Source organism: Lotus japonicus, chromosome 6, assembly GCF_012489685.1.
Source record: "Lotus japonicus ecotype B-129 chromosome 6, LjGifu_v1.2".
NCBI lineage: Eukaryota > Viridiplantae > Streptophyta > Magnoliopsida > Fabales > Fabaceae > Lotus > Lotus japonicus.
This window is the reverse complement of record NC_080046.1, coordinates 67,512,970-67,529,148: the sequence shown is the minus strand read 5'-3', so window position 1 is coordinate 67,529,148 and position 16,179 is coordinate 67,512,970. Positions and strand designations below refer to the sequence as shown.

The 16,179-nt window shown below is 35.7% G+C and overlaps 2 protein-coding genes across 5 annotated transcripts; one reads left to right on the top strand and one right to left on the bottom strand.

Annotated features, from left to right (window-relative positions):
• The first annotated feature begins 6,464 nt into the window (after positions 1-6,464).
• Positions 6,465-13,147, top strand: LOC130723105 (ion channel POLLUX). 4 transcript variants are annotated; one of them, XM_057574044.1, is made up of 12 exons: positions 6,466-7,063; positions 7,225-7,293; positions 7,363-7,998; positions 8,213-8,395; positions 8,568-8,627; positions 8,721-8,924; positions 9,438-9,686; positions 9,885-9,983; positions 11,197-11,391; positions 11,787-11,879; positions 11,982-12,364; positions 12,480-12,687. In XM_057574044.1, exons 1-12 carry the CDS (start codon positions 6,569-6,571, stop codon positions 12,550-12,552), a joined length of 2,739 nt encoding a protein of 912 aa, XP_057430027.1. In that variant the 5' UTR covers positions 6,466-6,568; the 3' UTR covers positions 12,553-12,687. The 4 variants fall into 4 exon arrangements, with proteins under 4 accessions (XP_057430028.1, XP_057430027.1, XP_057430026.1 ...); XM_057574043.1 differs by having other exon boundaries at positions 6,468-7,063; positions 7,378-7,998; positions 11,982-12,248; positions 12,480-13,147; XM_057574042.1 differs by having other exon boundaries at positions 6,468-7,063; positions 11,982-12,248; positions 12,480-13,147.
• Positions 13,148-13,542: 395 nt separating this feature from the next.
• On the bottom strand, positions 13,543-16,061 carry LOC130722864 (uncharacterized protein At5g49945). The gene is made up of 3 exons (XM_057573721.1): positions 14,984-16,061; positions 14,198-14,401; positions 13,543-14,099 (listed from the first exon to the last, which is right to left on the bottom strand). The coding sequence occupies exons 1-3, from the start codon at positions 15,917-15,919 to the stop codon at positions 13,869-13,871; spliced, it is 1,371 nt and encodes a 456-aa protein (XP_057429704.1). The 5' UTR covers positions 15,920-16,061; the 3' UTR covers positions 13,543-13,868.
• Between the last annotated feature and the right edge of the window lie 118 nt (positions 16,062-16,179).

Genomic DNA, 16,179 nt, shown 5'->3' with positions numbered 1-16,179 from the left:
TAAATTATTATATTTCACCATAAAGAATATACTCAACTTAAAAGTTTGAAACCAAACTATTTCTATGCATCATGTTGATTTTCTCTGAATTTTTTTTTGCCATTGATATAGTTTTGCCACACGCCATACATCAACGGCCACCAATGTTCATGTTCTATCATCACATATTGCATGTATGTCAACAATGCTCATGCGTTATCATTGCACGCCTTGCATTAATGTCAACTAATGTCCATGTGCGACCTGGGCAATTACATGTCTACCTTGTGTAATCTTGATTGTATCAACACACCATGACTTGCATTTGTCACAAGTCGAAATTGATTATTCCATCGAATTTATCCATCACAACACCGTCGCAGTTGCATACCGATTGTAAATCGTGCGCCAGGTAGGTTCCCAGGAAAAAAATGAGAGTTACATTGGAGAACACTAAGTCTTTCCTAACCTGGTCCTTTCTAAAACATCACTTTCGATGGAAGTTACCTTGTTTAAGCTATTAATTAAAGGCCATACAAATGACTTTATATTATTATTTGTAAAAATTATCAAAACTAATGAAATAATCAAAGGATTCATGATCAACTTCATCTTTATTCAAAATATATACCAAATTGCTTCGAAGCTTCCATTTATGCAATATAATTCCACCTTTATTTATTATGTATGAGTTAGAGAAGGGAGATGGGCGAGACAAACAGAAAGGATATGGTTAGGAAAGACTTAGTATTCTCCAATGTAATTCTCATCTTTTTCCCGGAAACTTAATGAAACTAAATATTTTCTTGGTTCTTCTAACAACTGAGCTCTTTAGTCATCTAATTTGAGTTTCAATCCTTGTGTGAGGTTACCCTTTATGCAATGTTAGTGCGATATTTTTTTACGAGTCAAAGTCCATGTAATAGTAGTATTTGTAAAAGAGTTTCACATTGAAAGTGCATATAGTTATTATTTAATTTTGTTGACAGGGTTGTAGTGTTAATTTATACCTTTTCATTTGTTTGTTTAGTTATGGGAAAGTGTATTTTAATTTTAGAAACAATTATTTACATTACGTGTATACCTTTTCATTTATCTGTTTAGTTATGTACTGTATATATTTATTTTAATGTTAAAATAGTTATTTGCATATCTATCTATCTATATCTATATATATTAGAAAATAACAACTTCTAGCATGACGTGTCGCTCTCACAGGCCAAGTTAGTGACGTGTCGCTCCCAGATTAATTCTCACTTAATTATTTACACGTCAGCTTTTCCACCTATTAATTCTCATTTAATAATTTACACATCAGCTTTTCCACCTTGGCCCTATTTGCCACATTAAATTTTAGATTTGATTAGGATTTAGGTTGTTTATTTCTTGATTTAATCTTAATTTATTTTTAGAGCATTAATTAATTTTTATGGTATTTTTATTGAATTTTCGGATTTTTAATTAATTCAGAATTTTATGAGTTTTTATTGTGATTTGCTAAATTTTGATAGTTTTTATCTATATTTATTTAGTACCTTTTTAAATTTTAGATTTGATTAGGATTTAGGTTGTTTGTTTTTATGTATCTTTGTTAGATAGTTTCTGTTAAAAAAATCTTCCTAAAAAATATTGTTTTTTATATAGAGTATCAATATCAATCTATATTAGAAAATAAAAAGGGTTAGTAGAGCAAAAAAACCTTCATACGTTCTCTATCTCTAAATACTCACACAATTTTCTCTATTCCTCCCTTCTTCATCTCAACCATGGCAAACCTCAAATCATATATGCTTCAAAAACAACATGGACCTTCACTCACTTCAATTAAATTTTTCATTATAAATTTATCCCCATCACAATTGAGAATTTTTTTTTTATGGTTACCAAGGGAAATCACAATTGAGATTTGAGAGTGCATGTTCTTCAAACTCAAAAACGAGTTTCTCACTTCTTGCTTCAGCCTCTTTGTTCCAGGTATGTAAAAAACAATGCTTTGTGGCTTTGTAGACTAAGAATTGTTATCACTCAAAAGTCAAAGGCATATCATTTTTCTCATATCTCTGGTAGTCCTTCTTCTTCAATTTGAATGATTCTTTCATGTAGTTCTAGAAGTGTCTTTTGTTCGCCAAAGCATGTTTTAACCCATTCTATGTTTCATTATTATTGTTTTGTAATGTTCATGTATTAATGTGTTTGTTGATAAAAAAAAATTAACATTGATAGATGAGCATCCCATTTATTTTTTTTTCATTGTTATGTATGTTATTTCAACATTTATCTGTTCTCACTGGTCATGAAAGGTGAATTGTTTTCCATCTGTTCTCACTTTTTAAGGGGGGATTAAAAGTTTCTTTGATGTTGTAAGCTTATGAATTAGGCTAACCAGATCTTACTGCAGTGTGTTATCCAAATCTTAAGGTTAATGGTCATAAGTACATACTTTAATTTGAGGCATGTACTACTAACAAAGATTGAGATATAGGTGCATTTGAATGTATGTGAACATTTATACAAACATAGTCTTAGTGACTAACATAAGCGAGGTGAGATCAATAAAAAAAATATTGTGCATATAAAATAAAAATCAGAAAAATTCACTAAAAATACCATAAAATTTAATTAATACTCTAGAAATAAATCAAAAATAAATTAAGATAAAATCAAGAAATAAACAATCTAAATCCTAATCAAATCTAAAATTTAAAAAGGTATTTTTTATGAGAATATAATTAACTTGAGATCAATAAAAAAAATATTGTGCATATAAAACAATAGAAAATATATATTTTTTAATTAATCGAGGTATGTGGAAAAGTAGTGTGATTCATTTCACCTTGCAATTTAGATTTTTTCATAGTTTGGGTGGGATTCTTCTACAACTGAATACCTATAGGTTAGTGTTAATTTGGAATTGCCAAATCCTATTGCTATCAGGCTGATTTAGTGACGTGTCGTTCTCACGTTAATTCTTAATGACGTGTCATTCCCACGTTAATTCTCATAAAAAAAATTTCACGTGTCATTCTCAGGTTATTTCTCATAAAAAAAATATATTTTTAAATTTTAGATTTGATTAGGATTTAGGTTGTGTATTCCTTGATTTTATCTTAATTTATTTTTTATTTATTTATAGAGTATTAATTAATTTTTATGGTATTTTTATTGAATTTTCGGATTTTTAATTAATTTAGGATTTTATGAGTTTTTATTGTAATTTGCAAGATTTTGATAGTTTTTATCTATATTTATTTAGTACATTTTTAAATTTTATATTTGATTAGGATTTAGGTTGTTTATTTCATTATTTTATCTTAATTTATCTTATTATTGATTTAAGTTGTTTATTTCTTGATTTTATCTGTTGGTCTTTTATTTTATTTTTGATTTATTTTTAGAGTATTAATTAATTTTTATGGTATTTTATTGAATTTTCGGATTTTTATTTAATTCATGATTTTATGAGTTTTTATTGTGATTTGCTAGATTTTGGTAGTTTTTATCTATCTTTAGTTAGTATCTTTTTTAATTTTAGATTTGATTAGGATTAAGGTGATTTATTTCTTGATTTTTTGTTGGTGTTTTCAAGTATCCTTAGACTTTAATTACGATAAAAAAATTAGAATATATTTTTAAGAAAAATACAATGAGAAATAAATTCTATGATTCTGTCTACTAAGTTAAGACACAACCCCAAGTCCTAATTCTAAAAGAAGGAATTATCTATCACTCTAATATAATCCTCATGAAACAGGAATGGTCAGTCAGCCAATTATACATATTCCTTCATTACCAAGATAACTGCACTAGATACTTATGTTTTATCTATGTCAGCCTACTACATGATGACACCATTGTAAACATGAGGGAGCATGGTTTTCTAATAACAGGATGTTTGCTTGAAAGGCTTCTCCTGATTGCTTGATGGGCATTATCAGTTTGAAATACAATCAAAAGTTAAAAACTTTATTTTCCTAGATCTCAAAAGTTATCTGAACAGATATTTTTCTCTTCAAAGTCCAATTACTATTTAAGTTGATGTGGTCATTGCTGGATTTTGTTGGGGTGCAACCTTAAGAATTAAGTTAGATTTCCTCCCTAGGTCTTTTGTTTTAAGTAATTTTAACTGTCCATTACCACCTATGAAGAAGTAAAGGGCTATAGAACAGTGCTAAATCTAAATTAGGGCTATGAAAATAAACTACAAATATTACACTGATTAAGGCCATGAGATGGTATGAGAAAAATGATAATTTGATTTAAACGGGTAAAGTACAATTTTTACTCATTTAACTTACGATTAAGAAAAAGTAACCAAAACATAATGCAATAAGGGGAAGACAAGTATGGTAACATATATAGAGAAGAAAAAGAAATAAGTAGACAATCACAAGATCTCTATGGCGCAAGCGACAGGGACGCATACCACACTTCAAGTCTTCAACCCCGCCCCCAAAAGCCTCCTCAAGGACATGCCCTCCGCCCCTGAAACCAACGCCGATTTGGGTTTTCGCAAGTTGCATAGGATCATCGACAGGGAAGATGATTACCGCCAGAGGAGGCTCAACAGCATAATCTCCTTCTCTGAAGAAGGACCTCTACCTCTCGCTTTCCCACAATCCTCCTCAACGACAATGGTAAAGAGGTAACTTAATTTTTTTCCCCTTTATTTTTTGTGTCTGATGAAATGCTTAGTAGAAGGGAAACTGAAATTTTATTTTGGTGATGGTTTTCAAAAGATGAATGATATATCAATTCCAATCTGTTTCTCTGGCTTAACAAAATAAAATAGCAAGAGTAGTAAAGCATTTCAGCAAGAACCTGTGTTTTGGCTATCAACCTTGACATGTCTTTGAGCCATAAAAAAAAATTGAAAATAAGAAGAGAAAATGATATCACTTTTCAGAACCATAAATCTAAAAAAAAAAGGAAAAAGTAATAAATGATGAGAATACATACATCAATTTTTCCATCATAGATCGTAGCACCAACCTGAGCCATATCGTGAGTCTCAAAGGTAATCACACCGCTCTGTCATGGGATTAACACTGTCATTACGAATACTTTCTTCAACCTACAAATCAAAGAGAAAAAATCACACATGTTATTTAACCCCTGAAAATGCATAGAAGCCAAAGATATATAAGGACTCTGTTGAATATCTGTTAAGATTTAGTTTATTATTAATCTAACAAAGAGATAAAAAGAAACTAAATATATCTAAACCTATCTATATTTAAATAGATATTATCTCTATTTAAAAAAATTCAATAAAAATACCATAAAATTAATGAATACTCTAAAAATAAATCAAAAATAAATTAAGATAAAATCAAGAAAAAAACAACTAAATCCTAATCAAATCTAAAATTTAAAAATGTATTTTTTTATGAGAATTAACCTGAGAATGACACGTTGAATTTTTTTATGAGAATTAACGTAAGAATGACACGTCACTAAGAATTAATGTCCCTAACTTTTTTTTAAAAGAGTGAGTTTGAAAGCTATAGCTTAAGTTAATTTGTTAATATATTACCAAATAATAATAATAATAATAATAATAACATATGTGTGCGGGTATGAGCCGGTTGGGTACTATAATGCTCATACCCGCACTCATACCCACTACTTTTTGCGGGTAATTACCTATACCCAACCTCATACCCATTTAGCGGTTTTTTACCCTACCCATAGTTGGTATTTTTTGCGGGTACCATATGGGCCCGAAACCCTATGGGTCCGAGACCCACTGCCATCCCTACATTTAGATTTTGGCAAAGATGAAGAGCTTCCTGTAATGACATTAAATTGTCTAAAGGTGGAGAGCATCGAGTTGCTACCCACGCGAGTATGGGGACGGGAACATGTAATTTTTTAAAATTCAGGTATGAGGATGGTTCTACAGTACCCTACCCATTGTCATCCCTACTTAGTTGGAATAAACACAATAATGTCATACTTTATGATTTATCTTACACAATCCTAATTTGTGCTACTATCACATTTATTTTTTTTAAGATTAATTTGTTGCTAATTTCTTATATCTATGATTTGTGTTATTGTCTTCATATTCATGAAGAATGTAAAACGAGTTCATGTTGATCTCAACCAGGCTTATAACAGAAGTCTTTATGTCAACTTTGCTTAGTATTTCTGAGTCTTCTATTTCATCCATTGTTTAATATATTTTTAATAATCAAGGTATTAATTGACGTATCAAATACAATAGACGTATTCTCCGTGCAACGCGCGGTAAAAAAACACTAGTCTAAATTTGATGATGCGTTGAGAATACACAATTTTGGTTAAAAGCATGCTAATGCTAAGCACGTGGTTGTTTAATGAAACGACTATTCCTTATTAAGTTGTTCATGTTTACCTTGAAATTATGCCACGTAGAGTCTATGAGAGAGAGCAGCCACGTGAGTAAGATAAGGGTCCCACCCACGGAAGAGAGATTAAAATATTGTCCTTCCTTCCGCGCTTTCACTCGAGAGAGAGAGAGAGAGAGAGAGAGAGAGCATTGTAGATCCCTTCACTGTCCTCTCCTTCCTGAATCAATCTATCTTCTAATAAACGAATTAGAGTTAGAATGATACCACTACCAGTAGCAGCAGCAAACAGCAACAGCAACAGCAACAGCAACAGCAATGACGAAGAATCTCCCAATCTCAGTACTGTCATCAAGCCACCATTGAAGAAGACTAAGACCCTACTTCCACCACCATCATCATCATCATCAAACCGCCCCTTGCATCTCAGAGTCTCCATTGACAACAACAACAACAACAACGCTCCTCCTCCTCCCGCTGATTTCTCAGATCACCAGTGGAACTATCCTTCTTTCCTCGGCACCACCACCAGGAAAAGAAGACCCTCCTCCGTCAAACCCCCTTCTACTTCTAACCTCCGCTTCGATACCATTCCCAAAACCAAAACCAAAACCAAAACCAATACCAATACCAATACCAATACCAATACCAATACCAATACCAATACCGACCTTCCTCCTCCTCCCGTTCCTTCCTCTTCCCCCGTCGCCAGACCGCAACACCATAACCACCGCTCTCCTCCGATCTTCTATCTGGTGATCATATTTCTATTGTTGCTATTAGATAGATTCTCTCATTAAAACCTACCGTTGCTATTTTCCTACCTTTTTTGTTTCTTTCTCTCCCGCCTATCCTATCCTATTAGATCATTCATTTTCAATTATCTGAACCGCTCTTTTTTTTGTTGCACTTGCAGCTCATCATCACTTGTATTATTTTTGTACCCTATTCCTCTTATCTACAGTACAAGCTTGCCAAACTCGAGGTATGCAAATTTATTTAATATGCTCATTCACATCATGTTTATTATGCTGCTGCCTACATTATTTATCAGTATATCTGCTTGCAGGATCACAAACTTCACCTGTGTCGTCAAAGTCAAATTCATTTTTCTTCCGGTCATGGAAATGGAAAAATCTCTATACCAATACACGACGCCTCCTTTTCTTATATCCTCAGTAGAAAAGCAGCTTTGTATATTGTGCTCTTCACGCTCATTTTGCCTTTTCTGCTCTACAAATATCTTGACTACCTTCCTCAAATTATCAATTTCTTGAGGAGAACACACAATAACAAGGAGGATGTACCGTTAAAGAAGAGGATTGCTTATATGCTAGATGTCTTTTTCTCCATATATCCTTATGCAAAGCTGCTCGCGCTTCTCTTTGCAACTCTATTTCTCATAGGATTTGGTGGTTTAGCACTCTATGCCGTCACTGGTGGTAGCCTTGCTGAAGCACTTTGGCACTCTTGGACTTATGTGGCTGACTCAGGAAATCATGCTGAAACACAAGGAACCGGGCAGAGGGTCGTCTCTGTCTCAATTAGTTCAGGTGGCATGCTCATATTTGCTATGATGCTTGGGCTTGTTTCAGATGCTATATCAGAGAAGGTAGATTCACTCAGAAAAGGCAAGTGTGAAGTCATTGAAAGAAACCACATACTCATTCTTGGCTGGAGTGACAAATTGGTAATCTCCTAAATTGTTTTCCATTAACTAAGCTGAGTTTTTGAGATGTGACTTGGGATACAATGTTGAGAGATTTCTTATATTGGGTTGTTTGTATATTGTTTCAGCTCATTAGTTATCTGAGTTCCTCTGATTGAGTTTTGTACAGGAGTGCATTAGCTATTTTTCTTGATAATAGGACAAATAGTGGCTGATAGGTCATATTTGATTGCAGGGTTCACTGTTGAAGCAGCTAGCAATAGCAAATAAGAGTGTTGGTGGTGGTGTTATTGTGGTGCTTGCAGAAAAAGAAAAGGAGGAAATGGAAATGGATATAACAAAGCTGGAATTTGATTTCATGGGGACATCTGTGATTTGTAGGAGCGGCAGTCCTCTTATACTTGCTGACCTAAAGAAGGTATTGATGTGATTTCTTTGTTCTGTTTTCAAGGAAAAGGTAATTTTAACCATAATCTCGATGGACCATATGATATGGGGAATATGTTTTGGCCCTTTGGGTTGTTCGCCTTTACCTTCTCTCTAACTAACTGTTCTCTACCCTCTTAAATTTAACTATTATTTATTTGCAGGTTTCAGTTTCAAAGGCACGAGCAATCATTGTATTAGCTTCAGATGAAAATGCAGATCAGGTCATTTACCAACTTGTTTATTTTAGTGAGTAGTGACTAACTCCTCCTGAGGAATTTCTTAGTTTATGTTTTTCTCAAATTTTCTGCTTTCAGAGTGATGCACGTGCTTTGAGAGTTGTTTTGAGCTTAACAGGCGTAAAGGAGGGCTTAAGGGGACATGTTGTCGTCGAGATGAGTGACCTTGACAATGAACCCCTAGTGAAACTTGTTGGTGGAGAACTCATTGAAACAGTTGTTGCACATGATGTAATTGGACGATTGATGATTCAGTGTGCTCTGCAGCCTGGCCTTGCACAGGTTATTCAAATAACTTGATCCCTCTAGTAAACATCGCTGAAGTTGGTAGGCCACAGTCCCGGGGGTGAGAGTTTGATGTCCTAGCTCTCTTCCACCCTCCCTCATGACGGATTGCTTGCCTTTTTTTCTTTGTATGTGTTTTTCCATAACCAGAGTGTGCTTAATACGTTACATACAGAATGCTTCACGAATCTTGTCTCTTACAAGATGAATTTCTGCATGAACTATTTCCACTTGTAATATAAAGCCTATTACCTAGATAGAAAAATTGACAACTAGTTTTTGTCCTTCTAGTGGCTCGATATTACGGACTTAGTGCTTGTTTGGTTTTGAGTTGAGTATCCTCAAAAATATGGTTTTGGCCAACACTACAAGGTATAGCTTTTATTAAAACCATGGTTTGGGAAGATCTCAACGCTAAAAACAAACACACTAATAATAACTTCTATGTTGCACTTGGTTTCCATGTACCTGACTGTGGTGTGTGTCCATTTGTTTTCTTCTCTTGGCCAGATATGGGAAGATATTCTGGGATTTGAGAATGCTGAGTTTTACATCAAAAGATGGCCTGAACTGGATGGCTTATCTTTCAAAGACATATTAATTTCATTTCCTGATGCAATACCTTGTGGAGTTAAGGTTGCTGCAGATGGGGGGAAGATTGTCATAAATCCTGATGATAGTTATGTTATGAGAGATGGTGATGAAGTCCTTGTTATAGCTGAAGATGATGACACTTACTCTCCTGGTTCTCTTCCAGAGGTTATCTTCTGCTCTAATCCTCTTTAGCATTGGGTTTGGGTCCATTTAGTATGTTTGCCTAATTGGAAATGTATATCTTCCTCACTGTCTCGGATTCATTATATCAATGATAATAGGTGACTTATGTAATTAATATCTGTAATCAGACACCAATAGTATATATTACATGTAGTTTTTAATGTTTCATATTTTGTGCAGGTGCTCAAGGGCTTTTTCCCTAGGATACCTGATGCACCAAAATATCCGGAAAAGATATTATTTTGTGGGTGGCGCCGTGATATTGATGATATGATCATGGTAATTCCCTTACTGTGTACACTCCATTCTAATGCCTTAAATATCCTTACGTTTTTAGAAGCTACATTGCTAATTGCTGTTATGGACTATCATATTGATGTGTAAAAAGAAGTAATTCACCCTTTGAAAAAACATAGAATAGATCAAATAGTCCACATCTGAAAAATCTTGATTATCATTGAATTACTAAAGAGGACTGAATTTTGACACTCTTGAAGACTGTATTTGGAAATAGAATTAGCTAGAACATATGCCAAAGACATGAGGGTCTTGTGATCAATTTTTTGTTATCAAATCGAGATTCTATGCCTTCAAGGAATGAATTTGTGATTATCAAATTACAGCATAGGGTTAATCCTTCTGTGGACATTCTAGAATCAGTTTCACCAAACCATGTTAATTGTTCGATTCTTTGAAAGATATTTTTTTTAAAATGAATATCAAGCCCTGCTGAAAAGTCAGAGAAAAGAAGATTTTGGAAGAGTGAGCGGTGGAGAGGATGTAGTTTGAAGCATATTTGTATTTACTGACCTCAGCTTATACCCCAATCTAATATTGGATGCTAGAAGAATTTTTTGAGCATATTTTGTCAATCAATTTCCCCTCAATCAGCTTCCAATTAAAAGGAAGAAAGATAGCTTATGAATTCTAACAAAAGTCTACATCCAAGTTTTTTTTTTGACAATTTTTATCCAAATGCTGATGCACCCTTAGTCACCCTTTAATTTAGGGTAAACAATTCCTTGGTAAATAAAACTTTTTCCTTGGTAACATTTTACACTTAACAAGAACAATTACACCTGGTATTTTTGGGAAGGCTGTCAGGTTTCCCCACACCCTTTGGGTTGCTACTCTTCACTGGTAATTAGCATCATACCTGGGCCACAAGGTCCGTCCAGTGGGGTTCAAACTCTTTCTTACTGGTGCTTTCAGCCAATAACCATCCTATCCAACAAAGTATATTTGTCTTTGTTACTTCACTTAATGCATGTTAAATTGGATAGCTTTTGGTAGAATATATGAAGAAGAGGCAGAATACCTAAGTGTGGATGGTAAGAAGCTACATCATGTGGTGGATCCAATGCTTATTGGTCCCATAATATTAATAATGATAGAACCATGAGCCAAATATTTCATTTAATAAATCCAGCTCCTTCACTAATTAATTTAACCATAACCTTTTGAAATATGCTTGATCATTGTTGTTTCATAGGTTTTAGAAGCATTCTTGGCTCCAGGTTCAGAACTCTGGATGTTCAATGAGGTTCCTGAAAAGGAAAGAGAGAAGAAGCTTGCCGCTGGTGGACTTGATGTTTTTGGGCTAGAGAACATAAAGCTTGTCCATAGGGAGGGAAATGCTGTCATTAGGCGGCACCTAGAGAGTCTTCCATTGGAGACTTTTGATTCCGTAAGTTTTAAATATTCTCTTAATATTTGTAGCATTTCAAACTTGAAGTGTGTCAGTGTGCCTTGAGGAGGGAATCCATTACCATTTAAGCACTATGCCATGATTAACCAAAGAAAAACTAGACATTAATTGATGTTCATATTTCAAACTAGGTTTGCTTCTAGCTCATATGCCATTATTAGCAATTTCCTGCTTTCTTCCGCGGGGGGGGGGGGGGGGGGGGGGAGTTATTATTAGAATGATTGTAAATGTGGTGACTGGTAGATGGTGTTTCTGTCAAAATATAATTAGGAGCACGTTGGAATTAAGTGTCAATAAAATATGCCTAGATCAAAGACAGCCAAGCAAAGAAAATGAAAATTTTCTTCAACTGTATACTAACTCTAAGAAAACAGATCCTTATTCTTGCAGATGAGTCAGTGGAGGACTCTGTTGCTCATTCTGACTCAAGATCTCTAGCTACCCTTCTGCTCATCCGTGATATACAGGTAACCGCTGTTGTGGATGTATAGATGTACAACTGTCACATTGTATTGTGTTTCAAATTCTAATGAAAATCCATCTCCTCTCCCCTATCTTTAATTTTGTAGTCAAGACGTCTACCATACAAAGACACAAAGTCAACGTCTTTGAGGTTATCTGGGTTCTCTCACAACTCTTGGATCCGTGAAATGCAGCAAGCTTCAGATAAATCAATTATAATTAGCGAAATTTTGGATTCTAGGACTAGAAATCTAGTGTCTGTGTCCAGAATCAGTGATTATGTGTTATCTAATGAACTGGTAAGCATGGCACTAGCTATGGTTGCTGAAGATAAGCAAATCAACCGTGTTCTTGAGGAATTATTTGCAGAGCAGGTAGCCCTCAATTTGAACTTGATTTTGGCCATTTCTCAAATGTTGATAGATCAGTTGAATTTCATTCTCTGGACATATCTCATACAAGTCATTAATTTCTTTGGAGTGGCCAATCTGTAAACTTCGAACTTGTAGTTTTGCATTTTTATAATATTTGATTATTTCATATGATTTTGTACTAGAAGATCACAATAACATATATATATTGGTTTTTCTGTGCACTTATGGCAGGGGAACGAGATGTGCATTAAGCCTGCAGAGTTTTATTTATTTGACCAGGAGGAGCTCTGTTTTTATGATATAATGATTAGGGGTCGTGCAAGACAGGAGATTATTATAGGCTATCGCCTCGCTAACCAAGAGCGTGCTATTATCAACCCTTCAGAAAAATTGGTGGCAAGAAAATGGTCCCTTGGTGATGTTTTTGTTGTAATTGCTTCAGGCGATTGACAAAAACAATAGAACTATTCTTGCTCCTTGTGTCCTGGTGAAAATGCTTACACTGGACCCTGTAATAGCCCTCCCCTTCCCTTCCCAGTTAACTTGCCAAAGTTACTTGCAGTTGGCTATTAATAGCAGCTGGATATTTGAAGACTCCTAAGAAGTGAAAGGAACATGTTATGCCCGTTCAAAGATCCTTGAAGATATTGGTTATCTCGTGATTTTATGTGGAATACTACACTTGTGACACAATTGTAACTTGTACAATAATCTTTCATAACATAGACGTTAGTCGTTAGCTGACTAGGAATGAGTAAGCAGTGCATGATAACAAATGTAGAAACTTTGAACTCATTGTTACTGACAAAAGACTGTAATTTGAAAAGGTCTATTGTCTAAACTGACAAAATGATCAAATAAGATTGACTCTCACACTTGGACACGAATTTTTTTATTGATTCCTATACTTTCTTTTCCCTTTTCTCTCTTAAAATGTTGAGAAAGTCTGTTTGAATGGATTGATTAAAGGCTAAGATTGCCTCTCCCTCGAGTGAAGGGAAAAATTATGGGCATTTCAAAAGCGGGAGAAGGATGCTTCAAAAAGACAAAGGCTAAGATTGCCTCTCCCTCGAGTGAAGAGACATACCTGATTGTTTAACTGAAAGTCATTTTGATTTTCAGCAGCTGAAATCAGCATTACTATTTTAGCTTCTGCAGTATCCAATCAACATTAACAAGTTTATAAATTTCTGATTTAATATTTCAATTCTATTTTATACTTCAAAATGCACATAAGCCCATAAAATAAAACCGAAATGCATCACCACTTAAACAGAGGTTACTACGACAAATATCAAGTAAATTTTTTAAGTTGATGAGGCATTTTTCACTGCATACATTTTAGAATGTTGGTAACATGAAAATGTGAAAACAACATTGCCAACTAGAAACTAGGATAAGGAGATTTAAGTTATGAGGATGAGGAGGCTTATAAATGTCTCTAAAATCGAAATTTTGGTACATTCAAAATCTACCAAGACATTGCGACATCTGTCTGTGTAACTAACTGAGGAAATGCCAACTAACAGAGGTACATTGCCATAATTGAACAAAAGGCAAGGACCCAACTACAACGTACGCTGCCTTCAATTCTACTCGTGAATCATCCAACTCTAAGAATTAGGCACCACGCGATATCTTCATCCTTGGCATTGACTTTTTCATTTGACGAGCACGCTCTTTTGCTTCTTTCTTTCGAATAGCCTCTGCACCCAGCTTTGCCTCAGCCTCCTCAATCATCTTTTTCCTCTCTGCCTTTTTTCTCTGCATGGCCTCTTGTTGGGCGTATCGGAGTTCTTTCTGTGCCTCTTGAGCAGCCTTCTGTCGTGCAGTCTCTGTCTTAGACCGAGCCTGAATCATGCAAACCAGCCAATCAAGGACTAAGCATAACAGGTTCATAAGTCATAAGGCCAGCATAATTGGTAATACGATAGAGTAAATTCACCCACCTGAGAACTCAATTTATATCTTCCGATCAAGTCAATATAATATGGAACAAGTGCCACCAGTCGAGTCATATCAGCCATGTCCTTAGCAGCTGGAAGCACAAACTTGAACGACAATACTTTCTTGTGTATGCCAGGGTGATTGTCGGAGAAATGCATTGCAATTAAACCTTTTCCAAATTTCTCAAAAGCTTTTTCACCAAAAACCTGCAGTATTTCACTAACAGCTGAATAAACCTCAACTTTGACAGAATGCGAACTATGCAGATGATCCAAGACATTTCATATAACATACTAGATAATCCTGGATATGATTGCATGCATTGAAATTGAATGAAGCCAAATGTGATGAAGTGCTTATAGAAAATCGAAATACTAATGTACCACAAGTTCACATAGATGGCATCTAGAGGACATGTAACTAACAAGCCGGGACGGAACCAGGTAGAAGAAAAAAGGGTCAGTGGCCCTTCTAACAAACACTCCATGAAATGAAACAGGAGAATGCAGGAGGAGGATTGTAAACTTACATCACAAACAGCTACATGAAGCATTATCCTCTTAACATCATTGGATACATAATTATAAGTGGCAGTAGACAAGTAGCATTATTTTAGCAATCTCATCTCAAAAAGTAACACAAATGACCAAAATATATGCCAAGATAACAACTACAGCTAACAGACAATCCATCAATATCTTTCTCTCGTGCATTGATATACAGAGATACAAACAGTCCATTTCAAAAGCACATAATGATTAATGGAAAAGAAAAAAGAGAAATTGAACCTGGTCCATGACTGCATCGGTGATGAAATCAGAGGCAACTTCCCTGGACTCAGAAACAACAGCGAGGTCATCAGCAACCCACTTCCTGGAGGTGGGAGGGGTGAGGACATTCGCAAATCTCTGCAAATCCCTGAGATCCTTATGCATAGCTTTGGCAACCTTCTTCCTAGCCATGGCGAAAACGACATGATCCATGGCATCATCGTTCATGTAAACCTCAAAGGTAATCTCATCCCTCGTCGGGACCACCAGATTGTAAATCCGAGCGATGAGATCGTGCCTGCTCTTCAACTCCAACGTGGCCAACAACCCCTGGCAGTACCTTCTGCCGCTCGCGTAGAACTTGAACGTGGTTTGGCCTTCTTTCAACAACAAGGGTGTGTCGTCGCCACCGTCACCGATCCCCAACAGGCTAAAGTTCTTGTCGAAGATGGAGTCCTTGGCGGCGAACTGTGCGGCCCACGAGAGGGCTATGTTCTCGTTCTCGCGTTTTCCGGTGAAGTAATTGATGGCGAACATGACGAGAAAGCTCCCGCAAATGATCTCAACGGTGAAGGAGCGCGAGGTCTTGGCGTTTTGTTGGGCGTCGTCATTGTTAGCGGCGGTGGTGTTATCGGGGGATTTGGGATCGGTGGGTAGGTCGCTGGGGTCGGAGTGGGAGGTGGCCTGATCGACGGGCACGCCTTCGAATTCATCTTCGTCCCAGAAATCGAAAGTGGTGGGAGGAGGAGGTGGGGAGTTGGGAAGATTGGAAGGTGGAGGTTGAGTGTTGGTGGGATTGGTGGTAAGAGGCTGAGATGGCGGTGGTCGGAGAGAAGTGGGATCTATAGATGAGTCTTCGAAGTCATCGTCTTCGGCATCGAAGCCTTCGAAGTGGGAATCGGCGTGAACGAGAGCGAAGATGCAGAGAAGAGCCAAGAGTTTTGGAATTGCCATCGAGAATCGAGATTGGGATTGGATTCGATCGAAAGAGAGAGAGAGAGTTGAAGGAAGGAAGAAGAATAATTAATTAATTGGGTTGGGTTGGGTACTTACTTGGGTTAATGGATTACCTCACCGAATTCATTGGTGCTCCTAATTCCAGGTTAACATCTTCTACTTCCCCTTCAAAACTAAATTCTAAGTGCTAGTTTTGGGCTCATCACTTTGTGGTTATTAATTAAGTTAATTAATATATCAATTTTATAAAAGTTTAT